Below are 17,158 nucleotides of genomic sequence, written 5' to 3'. Positions count from 1 at the left end.
GACCTAGTCCTGAAAAAATAATTACTATCCCAGGCGATATACAGAATTAAAAAATATTGAAAAATATAGACAGGGGAAAAGATATTTTGAAAAAAATGAGATTGAGATTATGGGCCTGATCCGAAGATTTGCATTGATTTCAATGGGCTTTGGGTCACAAACTTGATGAAGAGGAAAAGCTGTGTGAGGGAACACACAAAAGGAGCACTCTTTCTAGTAAGATGTTTCTACAGATCTCTTGGCCTGTTTGATTCGCCTATATAGTTTATGTGCTCATATCAAAACACCTTCACCATAAAATAAAACGATGCGATCAGTCTGCCTTTGGTGTTTTCATTTAAATTTGTTTTATTTTTGTATTTGATAAGTACTGTTGGAGTAATGATTCTTGAAATCTCTCTCACAACAGACTTGATTGACAACCCCCCAAGTGCTGAGCCTTTTATAGCAGACATAACTGACAACCCTACTATGTGCAGCCTGCAAATAGTATTGTATGGTACACATTTGAAGACAGTGAGACCCAATGGAGGAAGACAGTTGTTCTTATTATTTGTTACAAAGCAGATTAATATTCTGTATGTTGTATGAGCATTGTTGGGACGATATAACTTGTGGGCTATAATAAATACATTCCTTTTAATAATCATAAGAAAATAATCAGTACAGAACAGTTTGTATGCCAAAAGGTACACATATGTTGTAAAATGTTTAGAAAATGCCTCAGTGGAACAGAGTTTGTTACTGCTAAATTCCCTACATTCCTCTCCATTTAACATGTATTCTTTTTCTTACATGCACACCTACCAACTTCTGAAAATACAAAAGTTTCTATCATGCCCTAAAGAAATGTTCTGTGTTGAGGTGGCATGGAGATGCACTTCCTAGTGGGCACAGTGCTTTACAGAGTTTCAGGGAGCATAGGAGTAATGAGCCCTTGAAGAAGTTGTAGGGTCTATTCCTTTCTATGCCCAGCCAGCTCTGCTGGCAAGGGCAGGAGGTAAGTCAGTGGGGCTATGACCTCCACCCCTTAGCTTTCCCTTTGGAGAATCAGCACTGGACAAGCACAGGTGCTAGCCAAATGTAGTCCTTGCACTGTGAATGCAAGGGCTACCACAATGCCCCGTCCTTGGTCAGGTGTGCAATAAGAGGAGCCATTGGGGCTCTTTCCCCCCTTTCCTCACTGCAATAAATGCGTAGAACCTATAAATTTGGTTAATCTATTCATATCTCCATATCAAGAAAACAATACTGAATGTGCAACTTTTTCATACATCACCAGTCTGTCAGCTCTTACCATAATAATAAATGTGTCTTTCCAGAGGGCTTTCACTAACCCCTTCCCCTGCTTGGCTGCCTGCTTTCCCTAGTCCCTCACCAGTTCTTTCTTCCATCTTCTCAGCTGCTTGTATGTCCTGTGAAGGGGACCACATATGCAGCTACAACTGGGTAGGAGGAGACTGTAGCCAGCTACAATCTGATGGGCAGCAAATGGGTGCATGAGAGGAAGGCTGAAGAGCACCGGACTGACAGTTTTGATTCTTGTTGTCTTGGTCAACTGTAAATGTCAGAACAAGATCAGAAATTTGGATATTTGAAGCTGAATCCATCAACTGCCTCCATCAGCACTGCTTCAGTTTTGGTGCCTTTCTTGGTACAGGCATATTATTAGGTTGGAAGACCAGCAAACTCTGAAGTGTCTTTACCAAGGAATGCTGGTATATGACCTGTGGTCACCTGGTCACCAAAAGCTTTGGTGGAGTGATAAGATTGCTAGTACAATAATGGAAATAAACTGAATATCCAGCCAGACCACCTTAAGGACCTTGCTAGAAATTGATCTGGGTGGTGCTCAATCTGCAAGGAGGCTACCTTAGGGTGGCCACTTGTCTGGTTTTAAACCAGACAGTCCTCTTTTTGGGTGGCTTGTCCCCCACTCGGTACTGAGACAAAACTGGATGTCATTTTGTCCAGTATGGGATGGGGAATGCCATTTTGAAAAGTACACTGCTCCAACGCCACTGGCATGATCTCACATATAGTTTGTGCAAGGTCACGCCGCTGGGACCAGGGCACCACACCCTTGTAACTGGCACCTCCTTGTGGCAAGGTCATCTCAGCATGGGTGGGCCCACGCTGTTCCCAGAAGTACAAGAATGTCTGGTATCCCGGGAACATGTGAGTGGCCATCCTAGGCTACGTTCCTTTTGGATTTGTCATGATGATGATGGAAACATGATGGGGAGTGGAGGTGCACTTTCAATAATATATCTCAAGCAGAGAGTGCTCCTAAAAATGAGGTCTTGAGAGGTCTGTTTAAGAGCTGGTTGGAAAATGATAAAAGTTTTTGAAAAATGCTGAAAATGTTCATTTCCCCCTCTTTTGTTTTGGCAAAATGTTATTGTCAAAATTCTCTGACCACCTCTAGCTTTATATATATGTGTATGTATGTGATGAGCTCCTCTTAGCTCTGAAGACTTGCCACCTATATACAGAGGTGGTGACAATATTAATCATGAAACCCTGTTCAGCAGACTATAACAACTCTAAATACAGTAGACCTTCTGCATGCCAAAAATGTTCAAGTTTAAACTTTTGGTGCAAAACTGTATATTCTTGTGGTTGCTCCATCTCAAAAAAAGATATATTGGAATTGGAAAAGGTTCAGAAAAGGACAACAAAAATTATTAGGATTATGGAAGAGCTTCCATAAGATTAATAAGAGAAACATTAATAAGACTGGGACTTTTCAGCTTGGAAAAGAGACGACTAAGGGGGGATATGATAGAACTCTATAAAATCATGACTAGTTTGGAGAAAGTAAATAAGGAAGTGTTATTTGTCCTTGTCCTTCTCATAACACAAGAACTAGGGGTCACCAAATGAAATTAATAGGCAGCTGGTTTAAAACAAACAAAAGGAAGTATTTTTTCACACAACGTAGTCAACCTGTGGAACTCCTTTCCAGAGGGTGTTGTGAAGGCCAAGACTATAACAAAGGTTCAAAAAAGAACTAGATAAGTTCATGGAGGATAGGTCCATCAATGGCTATTAGCCACGAATGGTTTCCCTCTGGCCTCTGTTTGCCAGAAAGATAGATCATTTGTTGATTACCTGTTCTGTTCATTCCCTCTGAAGCGCCTGGCATTGGCCACTGCCGGAGACAGGATACTGAGCTAGATGGACCTTTAGTCTAACCCACTATGGCCATTCTTAGTCATGACAACAGCTTATAATTGTTTGTGAAGCACTTACAGCATGCTCCAAGATGAAGAGAATCCTTGCCATAGGGCCTTTGCAATGTGAGGCCACAATCCTGAGCAGATTTATGCACAGGAGTAACTTTATGCCCAAACCCCCTTGCGTCAGAGCAGTTATATGCTACCTGTTTGCAGGACTGGGGGCCTAATAACTGGAACTGGGAAAGCCTAGGGGAATGAGTAAGTAAGGTGACCGTTACTGTGTACAACTCATGGGACTCTCCACATGATGACTGTTGAGGTAGGACATCAGGCATCAGCTATAGGGCTGGAGATAAAATAAGGGGCAGGCAACAATGCACCAGGTGGTACCCTCTCTCCCACTCCGGCACCCCAGCCAGGCCCGTTAGTTCAAGGAGAGCGAGGTGAACGGTGCGGCAGAGGCTCTGCAGGGAGCATTAACCTTGCCCCTGCCCTTTTACAGCCCAGCCCAGCCCAGCCCAGCCCACTCCACACGCGCGCACACATTCAATTTGGAACGAACAAGGCGGCTCGAGAGCGACACGGCGCCTGATAAAGGGAAACTCGCGCGCCCGCCCGCGCGCCGCCAGGATCGCGTGAGACTAACAAATCCCGCCTTTTTACCCACAATCCTCAGCGCGAGGGCGGCCGTTTCTTGGCCACGCTCCTCCCCTTACAAGTCTCAAGTGGCCCAGTGCGCTTGCGCCAATCCCAGCTGCTTGGTTGGGGTTTTTTTTTGGTTTTTTTCTCCGCTTCCCGCGGCTCCTCCCTACCCTCTGCCCGATCAGCGGCGCTGACAGTCTTGGGCCGCAAATATGGCGGCTGCCGTTAGGCGCGTGCTGCGTGCGAGCCGCGGCTGGAGCGCGGCGCTGAGAGCCCGGGAGGCGCCGCGCGCACAGGTGAGAGCGCGGGAGGGAGGAACCGAGCGGCCCCGCCCACCGGGCCGTTGAAACGCGAGCTCCGGGGTCCGTGTTTGACTCGCCTTCGCGGGGCCCAGCCTTGCAGGGCCAGCCGGGCCGCGCCGGCCTGTTCTGCGCGGGGGGCGGGTGCAGGAGCCGCGGGCGCCGCCCGGCCCCTCCTCCGTGCGCCATCGCTGCTCCCGGGTGCCGGGGGGGGGACGCTGGGGTCTGGCGGGAGGGCAGCCGGTCTGGCCGCTGTTTTGAGCCCGGGGGGGGGGGGGGAATCGCCGTGTGCCCGGTCCCAGCCTCAGGTTCGCTGGAGCGGGGGGCTCTCTGGCTTCAGGCCGGCCCGGCCCCGGGCTACACGGAGCAGTTGGATCCACCCGGCTGGGGGGCCGTGTGAACAGTTCACATCGCTGAGCGCCGTGGTTAGGTCACCCAAACCCCCGGTGTAGCCACGGCCCCTAGGGATTCCTCTGTCGACCTAGCAACTGCCGTGTGGACGGGTGGATTGAGTCTAGCCCTGGCAAAACCGCTTCTGTCGCTATCCGTCGTAGGGAACCGCACCGTGGAGTCGCTGTGCCGCTGTAGTGTCCATAGTGGCCTTGGCTTGGGTCTGGACATTTAAACCAGTTGCTTTAAACCAATAGGGGTGTGCAGAACAGTTGTGCTGGTTTGAGTAATTCAATATAAACTGGTCTGTCTGTGTCTGTATACCAGCCTTGCGCATCATTTTCATCCCCTTTATGATGTGCAGCTAAAGCTGTGTCTACCTTGCTCTTTGTGTCATTATAACTTTTGTTGCTCAGCAGTGTAAAAAAAAAAAAAACCACACAAAAAAACCCACCCTGAATGACAAAACTTTTAATGATGAAAAGCACGGTGTGAACAGGGCTCTGTGGGAGATGCTCTTCCGGCAATGAAGCTACCATGCCTTGGTGGGGGTGGTTTTATTTTGTTGTCAGAAGAGCTCATTCCTCACAACAAAGAGTGGCTACGCTGCTTACCTTACAACGGTGCGGCTGTAGCTTCACAGCTGCACCATGTAAGGTGCACAGTGTAGACATAGTGTAGACAAAGCCTTAGGCTACCACTTTTGTTGGTAAAAAAAAAACACACCCCACAACTGTGCTGGTTTGGACAGCACTATGTCAGCAGGAGAGTCTCTCCTGCCAACATGACTAATGCCTCTTGTGGGGGATGGTTTAATTATGCTGGCAGGAGAGCTCTTTTCTGCTGGCAAAGAGCGGCTACATGGAAGACCTTATAGAGGTACAGCCGCTGTAAGGTCCCTAAGGTAGACATAGCGTAAGACTGTTCATTTTAAGTCTGGAAAGACTAGTGTGATGATCGGTTTGGCCTCCTGCAAAGTGTGGGCCAAAGCGCTTCACCCAGGGTTTCATGCAGTGGAGAAGGAGTTATTCTTCTCTATTGTGTAAGCGACTGCTGACCAGGCCAAGAAGTTGGGGTAACTAGAACATCTCTTTAAAGACGCCAGAATCTTTGATTGAAAGACTTCAGCGATGAGTTGAGAATCTTTTCATTGTTAAAAAGTTGATTTATTTCTAATTTGCATTTCCAGTTTGAAAAGCAAGTGTAAATCAACCTTGAGATCTGTTTTAGGAGTGATGTTGAATACTGTATTATAAATATATTAAAACATATAATATGTTCACTAATGATCTAGAAAGAGGGTGGCAGTGACAATTTTTAAATGACAAAATAATTTAGGATGGTGAAAACTGAGGAACTCCTGAGTGACCTAACAAAGCCAAGCAATTAGCGACAGATGGCGGATGATTCAGAGTAGGCAAATCCAAGATAACGTACATTGGAAAAGAGCAGTTGGATCTATTTACACACACTGCTGGTTTCTAAATTAACTGTATCCATTCAGGAAAAAGACTTGGTGTCCTTGTGGACACTTCAGTGTGCAACAGTAGTTAGAAACATAAACAAAATATTAAGGTGCACAGTACCGAGAATGGAATAAAAATAATACTCAGAATATTGTAACACTATTATAATGATTGTAGGCTCAGTTTGAAAATAGCGTCTGGTGCTGGTCAGTCCATCTCAAAAATGTAGAGGGGCCAAGTGACAAGTACTGAGAATAATCAGAGGACTGGATAGACTTGTGTATGAAGAGAGATTGAAAAGGTTAGGACTGTTCAGTTACAGTGGGGCTCGAAGAGGGTACCTGATATCAGCACAGAAATAATGGGTCAGAACCTTATGTAAGTTGACATAACACAACTCATTTTGGTGGAGCTAAGCAAGCTAAGCTGGTGCAGCCCAGTCAGTAATATCAAAAAAGTAAGTGGTGCTCCTATTTACTCTTTCTCTTAATACGAGAATGAGAAGACCACGTGTGAAAATGAGAAGCAGTGCATTTAAATTGATTAACACCATCACACACAGTACATAATTATTTTAAAGTAACCTGCTACAAGATGGTGAGTCCAAAAGCTTATCAGGATCAAAAAAAGACTGATATTTATGTGATCCCAATCTTCCATTACATTTGATAAGTTAAAAAGGTATAAGGAAGCCTTATTGCTGAAGCCAACCGTTAACTAATTGCCCATTACAGACATACATACATGTACATGGACTAACTGTATATAGGACACGGGGAGTAGGATTCACAACCACTGGTTCCAAAACCCAGGTGTCAATTGTTGTTGTCTAAGTAGCTCTATAACTGGAACTTAGTTAACGGTTCTGTTTGGAGAAAAAAAACCAATTCACTTCAGTGGTGTGTTGTTTCCAAAGGGCTGACAGTAATGAAAAGTAATATCATTTTTTTTCTTTTCTCACTGACTTAAGCAGATGTGACAAAATACACACAAGAAGCAGATAGACTGGGTGAGACTGGGTACCATTTTTAGTCACCTTTCAGAGAAGCACTTCACTTAAGTAAATACTGCTTCCTGTGAAGTGGCTTGGAAGAGCCAATGTGAAAATTAATATAAAATTATTTGTTTATTTGTCGTTGATTCATTGTGAAGGATCCTCAAGTGCTTTACAAAATACATGTCAGAAATAAAGCTTTGGTATTGATACCCCACAGACACTCTGTTAAAATGGGCAGAATTGACTTTTGAAGTATGGTGGAGTAAGTCAACCCTGACCATGTTCCAGGGAGTTCAGAGGGACGGATTCTGTACTCAGTATTAATCACTAGTTTTATGCACATTTATCTGCACTGACTTGAGTAGAGTTTGATAGGTGAAAATTGATGTAACAGTAAATAAACAGGCCATAGGTATTTCAAACCTGATACTTAGACCTCTTTGCTATTACTTTCAAAAGGAAAATAATCTAAAAGCAATTAGTTTCTGAGTGCCAAGGAATTGTGGTAGGCTGGAGGAAAGGCTGTTTCTTTTCTGATGGAATATTCTGTGGTTTCAAGAGTTTCTTAAGAGTTTTGTTTTTAAAAATGGTAAGAATACTATCTGAAGAACACTTTATGAAGTATATAATAAATACAAGCCTCTAATTTCCTTTATATTTTAGAGTAGTATTTTCTAGTTTGGCTTAAATACAAGAAGCATTCAACTTCACTTTAGTTCTTACCCATATGACCCATGAAATTGTACTCTTATCCCAGAAGAGGTACCCTATACAATAGATATTAATTTGCATAAGAGGCTGTTTTCTAATTATGAACAGTTTTGTGTCCAGGGACTTTTGATTAGTGATGAACTTAAACAAGAAGAATATGAATAGCTTAAGGGAAAAAGAAAAAAAATGGGAAAATTACAATAAAAAATGACAGGCGTAATACAAAAGTATCCTGTTTAACGTATGGCAGAGAGAAAGCAATCTTGGGCCTAGTAATGAGGATTTTTCATTAAAAAGAATTACAAATGACTCATTGTATGCATGGAAAGTAAGGCTGAGTGAATAGCATTTTCTCCTGAAGTAAGTGTCTAGAGATACTTCAGTGTTTCTCTCCAGACATTCACTAGAGCTTGAAACATACAGCCGAAACTGGGAATAAGCAGGATTTCCAGTACTAAAATTCAAGGCTTGTCTCGAACTCCTGTTTTATCATCTTATTGTTGGCAGAGATTTTATAAGAAACCATGTTCACGTACCTCAGTTTAAAAAACAACCAAATACTTACATTCATATCATCCTTTTCATCTCATGCAGTATATACAAAGATTAATTCACCTACTTCAGGAGTTCTCCAGCTTCATTGCACCACGACCCCCTTCTGACAACAAAAATTACTACATGATCCAGGAGGTGGGACTAAAACCTGAGCCCGCAGGATCCCTGCCACCCCAGGTGGGGGGGGCCAAAGCCAAAGAGCTTCAGCCCCACTGCCCAAGGCTGAAGCCCTCAAGCTTCGGGCCCCAAACAGTGGGGCTTGGGCTTTGACTTTGGCCTCTGGCCCTAGCAAGTCTAAGCCAGCCCTGGCAACCCTATTAAAACAGCGTCGCAACCCACAGTTTGAGAACCACTGACCTATTTTATTGGACTTGGGCTGAGTTGCGGTAGCTATTTTGAATCACACAGTAATTATGATTACGCAAAGGTTTAGCACAGGAAATAAAGAATACTATATCCAGTTAAAATTGCAGGTAGATTTTGGGTAGGCAGACTGTAATTACCCTAGTTAGAATTTAGCTTGGGTTAACAGTGCTGCAAAAAATGTAATAGAAGGACAGATTCTTCTATCTGGTGCAGCATTTTGTACCACACTGCTAGCACCGTATGATCCTGTGAGCACTACTGCAATGCAAAGTGGTATTGAGCTGGTATAGATGCTCCTATTCCAATCCCACTTCCTTCTGTCAGCGTGGCAGGGGAAAGTGGTATGGCCAGCAGAAAAGAAACATGACTAGTAGATCCCTACTCCATGCCAATAACCATTTGTAGTTTCAGCCTGTTGCTGCCATTAGCAGCCAGTGAAAGCTAGAATAGGCTTTAGGTTCCAGTTTTGCAAATAAATGTATGTATGTAGTCTCATTACTTCAGTGGGACTACGCACATGTGTTTGTGTTGGGTATATGGTTTGTAGTTGCCAGTTATATCTGAAATATTTAAGCTATATCCAGTCATATATTTTCTAGTTCATATATGTTTTTAATTCAAAATGCTGAATTTAAATATAGATTTTTTTTTATTTTTTTTTTTTTATTTTTTTAAACCCTGACCTGGAGAGAACACTCCTAGAAGCGAGAGGACAAGTCCGTTTAGTCTTTGGTTTCTCTTCTACAGCTGGCAATAAGGCTGCTCATTAGCTACCTTTACATTTTTGTTAGTTTGCTTATTATTTTTTTAATGTGGTCACATAGATACCAGAACGTACAGTGAGACCACAAGTTCACACAGTAGGCAATTGACCAGCTATCAGATAACTGCTTCAGGTCACTGTTGAGCATGGCCTGTTGAATAGAACTCTGATATTTTCTCCATTCCAAAATGTTCCTTTCTCTGCTCTCTTATTCTTGTGACTTCTTTCTTCCACCATAGACAACTCCAGTCATCAATTCTCAGTTCGGTTTATGGAATAATTTGACTGCAGCAAGGCTTTGTTAATACTGACATAGGACACGTAAAGTAGTACATAAAAACTGGCATTAAGCCAAAATTGGGACATTACTGCTCTGTAAATGATGCTTCTGTTTCTCTGGCAGAGTGCTTGATTGAAATTACAGTTGTCTTACCCACTGATTATCTTGGTGAAAGAAAAACAAATCAGTCTAGCCATATCTTATAGTCTTCCACAAAAGCCAAAGACAAGTGTTCCTTGGATTATGAGTTCTGAGCTGGAACCATGTTCGCTAGTATATGTTAATAGGAATTCCCCTAGACGGTTGTCAGAGGCAAAGGGATGAATTGTTCAGTCAAAATATGGTCAGTGTTCAAACCTAAATATCCAAAAAATCCTAATAAGATTTCTTAGGAAGTGCAGATAATATCTTGCAATGGGAGGCAATGTCCTCTACAGCTGTGCTTCTCAAGCTATCTGATGTGGGGACCGGCATTTTTTTTTTTTCCCCAATGTGCACGCAGACCGGCAGCCGGTCCACGGACCATCACTTTGAGTAGCACTGCTCTACAGACTTTGAATATTCATTTTTATTTTACTTTAATCAAAACAGCAATCTTGTGTAAATTAATGAATTTAGTAGCTTTTTGCCTCTAGAATGATGGCTGACTATACCTAAAAATTCATTTTAGTGTTCTTAGCATAATTCTTGTCCTGCATGGTGCATTAGGATGTACGTTGTGTGCCTGAGTACTGATTCAGCTCCATGGATGTACTCTTTTGTGATAGCATTCTGTAGATGGTGAACTGTTAAACTGATCTACTGTTAAACTCCATCTAGGTCTATGGACACTAGTTTAAGGATAAGGATTGCAGTAGAAATCACCTCATGCCATGTTTTTATGTGTTCAGGAGGGAGATATGGGATGGGTGTAATGAAGAGACTGAATGGTTCCAAAGTAACCGGTTTATATGGAGTGATACCTTACCAATTGCAGTAGCTATTTTGCATCACACAGCAACACTGCACAAAGGTTTAGCACAGAAGATAACAGGATATCCAGTTGAAACTGCAGCTAGAGTTTTGGTAGGCAGACTGCAATTACTGTAAAGGTTTTCTCTTCTAGATGTTATAAAGATTTTTGTCTGGAAGTGAGGGGAGAAACTGAAGACTTTAGTAACTTTTTAGTCTCCAGTATAAAGCCCATTGCATCAAACAGTTTTAATATGTGCTTGAAATATTGCTTCATCTGCCTTCATATCTGCATATCCCTGTTGTTGGGAAGGGACAAGACCAAGTATGTTTGACATTTATAATATTAATATCAACATTTAACATTTGTATTACAGTAGCGCACAGAAGCTCCAGTTTGGGTTGGGACCCAGTTGTGCTGGGTGTTGTAGAGAAGCACAATAAAGATGTGATCTTGAAGAGTTCATAGTCTGTACAATTCTGTTATCAACCCTAGGACAAGAAAGAGTTCTGTAGGACACAGACTTTAACTCCAGTCCAACATTGAAAAACACATGAGTGCACCCCTAAGCCTATGTGTATAAAATTAAAATAACTGGTAGGCTCCGTGGTGCCCCTGCATGGTTCTCAGTGCAAGAAAGGGTCCTAGGCTATTTCACTGTCCCAAAAATGCATTGTGCCTAATTTCCTTTTCTTTGTTTCTTTGACAGGGCAACATGGAAACTTAATACCTTAGTAATTTCATTACGCTGTTGTATTGCACTTGGGATAGCAGAATTAAGTTTGCAGTTCTTTTCATGCTTCGTTTAGAAGTTCTCTCTTTGTGAACATATATATAAATATATATAAACCCTTTGAGATTATTTGTGTGCAGAGAGGTAAAAGAATACAGTCACTGTTTACTTACAATGCCTAAGCGGTTTATTTGCCTAAAATTTGTTGTTTTGTTTTCATCAGAGACTTCTTCACATGTAATATTACATTTCATTCTATTAATAAAATCTGAGTGTGTGTCACAGAAAACAAACTGTTTGAAATTGATTTAACATTTTTAAACATAGGTACATACATTTGATAAAAAGACAATCCATTGTTCACAATTTATTTTCTCATGTAAAAAGGTTAAACTGTTTGAACACATCTGTAAAAGGGTCTTTGGCAACTAGAAGAAATCAGCTTTCTGAATAAGAGTGCCTTTTCTTAGTTTCTATACTACTGTGCACAAAGCACATTTCCCTTTTTATTCCAATAATTTTGCTTAGAGTTTGCTGTACCAATTCTTTAATATTCTCTTTTTTTGTTTGTTTGTTTTTCGTTAGACATTAAGACTAATCTATACTACTACAGCAGTGCAGAAGAGAAACGTTGCAGCCTCAGGACCTGAAAAGTATACAGAGGCTTTTATTAAAAACCAGATTGAAGAGTTCAACCTGGGAAAAAGACATTTAGCCAACATGATGGGGGAAGATCCAGAAACTTTTACCCAAGAGGATATTGATGTAAGTACAGTTGCTCCGTTGGAGAAGTCATTTACTATACAGTTTCAGATATTGAAAGCACTTTACTATAGCATGAACCCCTCAGCTCTCCGTGAATTTTAATCAAACTGTCAGAATAAGAAAGAATACTACTATACATTGCAACTGTGGCTGTGAATAGAGAGTCTACTCCTGCTATGTGTGCAAGGTCAGACATGGCAGTATAGAACTGTATACCCATATCTTGCTAAAGCACAGTAGGTTCTCTTTAAAGCTACTAATGGATAATCCCCTTGATCTGAGGCCATAAGAACCACTATAAAGGTTTATATAGCACTTGAAAACATTTACTCATCATTTGACCTGCTGTGTATATTTAGGTCAGGTTTTTCTGCATGATACCACAGCAGTTGATGATGCAAATTTAACTTTTACAGAATATTTCACAACCAACACTTGGTTCAATTTTACTTAGTAATTTTAACACACACACACACATACCCATTCTCCCATGAAGTCTCATGACTGAGCAGCATGTCATGGAACCAAAGAAGAGAGAATTGAGCTCACTACATTATGCCACTGTGGGAACAGGGAAATAAGATTTTTGAGGAAATGCCTACTGCTTTACCTGTAACGACTTGCATTTGGGAATCAGATAGACTTAAGGTAAAGCATCTTTTTCTGTCCTTCAGGTTGAGATGGTTAAAATATTTGGTTGGATATTTTCTTACCTCTTCTCTGCTAATATAAACTGTTGAGGCTGCTATGGGTGCTAAGTGTATTGTAAAAGATTGGGAACTGTTTTTGACTTCATAATCATAAAAAAAAAAAATAAAAAAATTCTGTGTAAACAAATGTCTAGATTTACAAGTAGTTGCAACCAACGAAGAATAGTCAAACCTTTTAATCTTCCAGCAAGTTAAAATCCAATGCTAGGCAAATTTTATGTTCAAGAAGATATTAATTAGAACATCTTGCCAAATAAATTCTAGTCCCATTTATTTTAAACTTGATTTTGCTAACTCATTGCATGCCTGGTAAAATAAGCTGCTGTTATGCAATATGTGATTTTCACACAAGACATACAATAGCTTTCACTTATTTTAATTTATATTTATCAAAAACATGCACCCAATGCTTGATTCTCTGTATGAATTTTCCTCAGTAAAAATAATTAATATAAAAATGAACAGCATGCTACCAACAGTTGGTTCTCTTAACAAATGACAATCCTTTGCTTTCCGACTTCTATTATAAAGATCACAAACTTAAAAAGCAATGTTCCCAGCTAATCTCTTGGACAGCACACTCTTCGCATCCAGCTCACCTCAGGCAAAGGCCTGAGCAAACAAAGGGGACTTACTCCTTGCCAGTAAGGTTAAAAGTCTTGAGCTCTGAGCAGTCACATGCTTACAGCAGAGATGAGCCCTTTTTATTTTTTTAAGGACAGTAGAACTCTGAATCCATATTGAGGCTTAGATTTGAGACAGTGAGAATTTAACATTGTATTTATTTTTATAGTTTACATTTTATTTGCATTTGAAGCAGTGGTAGGCATGTTTCGATACTGATTTCCTGATAGTACTCGTGGAGATAGAAACACCATTGCAGACCCTTACACCTGTCACCTGTATGTAGTCTCATTGACTTTGGTAGGATTCTGTCGAGGTAAAGGTATGCACTGTTGAATCAATTTGCAGGACTGAGGCCTTAATGATTAAAAAATAACTTACTTTACTTTGCTTTTTCTGGCTTTTATTAAATGATAAAATTTCCTTTTCCTAAATATTTTAACTCAATTTGGCAAATGTTCTCTTCACCTGTAACAGAGCTTGTATTTGTTTATTTGCATGATGTGCTTATACAAACTAGTAAAAAAAACTGTTGGTACAGCTCACACAGTGTGGAGGTTGTATTAACTTCTGTGTTGATTTCTTGCAAGGGTTGGTAGTAGGAGGCTGTGTGTTCACCCACAATTCAGCTCCCTCCCTCCAGTCCAGCTTTTCTTTCCACACATGGGCCTGTTTCTCAAGGACAGGCCTCTATAGGAGCTCAGGAAGTGGGCAGCAGGACTGTTTTGAGTGAGGCGTGGGTTCTCTTCCCATGCATTCATATATGCCATAAATACACATGTCGAAGATGGAAGATAGCTCTGCCCACAGATCCCAAAGGGATACTCTGGCCATTTGTACAAAATGACTGAGCTCCCCACCAGAAAGAAAAGTGGTCTCATTCTGGAAATGAGCTTTTGTAACCCACACACCTTCTGGGTGTGGTGTTCTGTCCCATCTAGTTGCACTGCGACCACTTAGAGGGAGAGTTAAAATGAGTTTGCTCTACAGCCTTAGCTAAGAGCCAGTTGGCTTTTAGCTCATGCAGTAGAGGCTCGTGCACTAAGCTCCAGAGGTCCCCGGTTCAATGCTGCTCGCTGACAACCAGGGTCTGTCGGCGTTACGCTTTTCCTTACTGAAGTGCACGTGACAAGTATGGGACCAGTTCACAAATTTTATTTCTGAACAGGTGAAAAAACAAAAGCGCAGCATTTTATTTAGTATTACAGAGTATCTACCGTTCATGTTTAACTTGCTCACATACCATCAGGTGTTGAAAATACTTTGAATGCGTAATGTCTGCTATGCATAATTAAATTTCTGTTATAAAAGCCGCTTAGCACTGGCAGCAGAATTATACGGCTTTACACTTCCAATAGTAATAATTCCTTCTGATGAGTGCTTACGTACCTCCATGTCTTCTACTGTTAATCAGTCTGTACAGTGCATTTCAAAAGTAGACATGAGATTGTCTTTCTTTGGCATTTTATGTGTATTTTATTAAAAGTTAAACCTTGTGAATTTTAAAACAGGTGCTACAGTGAAATAAGTTTACCATGTTTTAATCCTCTTGCTGGATTTTTGGATGCAGAATTGCCTCTTACTGATGCTTTTATTTAGGAATGAAAAGTTAAGCTGTATATTACAATTAAATTACTGGGGGGGGGGAAGTCCAGCAAATTGATATATAACTGCAGAAGTCTACCAATTGCTTTTTAATTGGTATTACAGACCTTGCTCTGGAACCAGGATATTTTATTCTCCTATGTGTGAATATGTGGTATGGAGTTTCTCTAATTGATTTGCTTTGCCCATTCCATTTGATGTATCATTTTTCACAATATTTCATAATTTGTGCTCATTTCTAATGAACAGAGTCGTTAGGACAGGCATGTCTAAGTACAACTGACAGCTAACATTAGGTGCCAGATGCAGTTTATAAAGCTATGTAGAACTGCAGAGAACAGTTTAAATAAATTAGCACCTGTACATTAGTCTCACTTGCTGGTAATTTATAAGCGAATCAGTAGAGATGACATTTAGGTAAGTCATTGATCAAGTTAACAGCTGCATACCCACTGCCCAGCTGGGATACCTAATTAATAGAGATTGCAGTCCTGACCCAGTGCTTTTTCCCTGGTTGAGTCTGTAATCCTTTTATTTTGTGATTTACCTTTAACTTACAGACATAGTAAACAGTCTGCCTTTATTTCAAACTTTCAGATCACTAATATTCTAGTTTAAAGCCAAAAATCTAAGCAAGATTAACACAAGAAAAGCACCTTAAACCCTGTGATCTATTTATATCCTTATAAATATAAATAGTATTTATTTATTCTTATTTTTCCTTTTATGGATTTACTAAATGCTGTTCCAAGATATCTGAGCACAATATAAAGCTGCTGTCTTTCAGTAGAGTTAGTTTAAAAAAAAAAAAATGTAGAGCAGGTCTTGTATTTGATCTATAGATAAATGTTAAGCATCTTTTGGTGAGTAGGGCATAGGTCTTAAATGATAATTGACATACAGACTGCCTTATGTTTAAATGTAAAACAAATGTTTTAAGGAAACTAGTTTCACTTGCAAATGTCTTTGTACAAGGGTATTAGGAGAGTTGTTCCCCACAAAGAATTTTGTGGCCTAAAGCATATTGATTAAATGAGAAACCCCTGGCTCACAATAATATGCTATTTGTGTGACACATAAGTTCTCCTCTGGGTAAGCAGTAAGACATTTTTAGTCCTATAATAGTGAAAAATGTATGTTGGAGTTGGATAGGTTTTTAAAAACAACCCAGCACATTTCACTTTTAAAGGATATTCAGATTTTACCTAAAGAAACTCTTAAAAACTGTGAGTGCTATTCTGTGTAAAATGCTAGTCCCAAGGGAGTCAAATCTTCCTTACTTAAGCAGAATCCCCACTTGGATAGAGAAGTCCACTTGGATTTGACCAAACGTCTGGGATATTGTTGTTTTTTGAAGGGATTGGTAACTTTTTAAAATGGCTTTTATTTAACACTTCAAACTTTCACGTCACGTAAATCTCCACTAAAAAAAACTTGTGTGGAAGTTCTTTTTTTAAAAGATATTGGAAAGAACCAGCATTATTAACATTCTTAGTCATTGCTGACTCAGTGAGAGCAACAATTCCATTAAACATTTTAACCCAAAGAATGTAGTATTGAAAACTGTCTGAGCTGGATTTGGTATTGGAGTCTAGTTCAAGAACTAGAGATTTCTCAGCATAACAGAGTTGGAAAGGGAAGTTGGAATCAGGCTGAGGAAGCTGGACAGCAGAGAGAGCTGATTCAGTAACATCATCTAGGAAGCCAGGGGTCCTACTGAAATGTTTCAAATGTTATGCCCTGAAAACCAGAGCTGAACTGGTTTAGTACTCAGTGCTTAAAGCTTTATGTATGTAAAAGTAGAGTATAAGCATCATTGTGTCCGATTCTTCAATGTGCTAGGGACCTTTTGTGCCAACAGTGCTGTAGCAAAGAAGCCATAGGGAAGATTTAAGACTCCCCTAGAAAATACCCCCATTGCTGGAGGCTTCTCTGCTAGCCCTGTGCCACCTCCATAAATGGTTTAAGCACAGGAAGCCTTCCAGTGTAGGCCATGGGTGTAATGGAGGCGAGGTGTGGGTGAATTGAAGCAGGAGGAAGCATGGCCAGGGTGTACTTGCACCTTAACAAATCTCCATAGGACCATTGAAGCAGGAGGACAGCGTAAGGGCTCCCTGG

At 40.8% G+C, this 17,158-nt stretch overlaps 1 protein-coding gene across 2 annotated transcripts in view; it reads left to right on the top strand.

Moving 5' to 3' along the window:
* Nucleotides 1-3,724: 3,724 nt before the first annotated feature.
* The window catches only part of MRPS9 (mitochondrial ribosomal protein S9), a 48,491-nt gene continuing 35,057 nt past the window's right edge, over nt 3,725-17,158 (top strand). Inside the window, exons 1-2 of one of the 2 annotated variants that reach the window (XM_038373163.2) lie at nt 3,725-4,120; nt 11,922-12,101. In XM_038373163.2, the coding sequence (XP_038229091.1) occupies nt 4,037-4,120; nt 11,922-12,101 (264 nt within the window). In that variant the 5' untranslated portion in view covers nt 3,725-4,036. The remainder of the gene's footprint in view (nt 4,121-11,921; nt 12,102-17,158) is intronic. The other variant, XM_043512498.1, reaches the window with a different exon arrangement.

Source organism: Dermochelys coriacea, chromosome 1, assembly GCF_009764565.3.
Source record: "Dermochelys coriacea isolate rDerCor1 chromosome 1, rDerCor1.pri.v4, whole genome shotgun sequence".
Lineage (NCBI taxonomy): Eukaryota > Metazoa > Chordata > Testudines > Dermochelyidae > Dermochelys > Dermochelys coriacea.
This window is presented reverse-complemented; position numbering and strand designations above follow the sequence as displayed.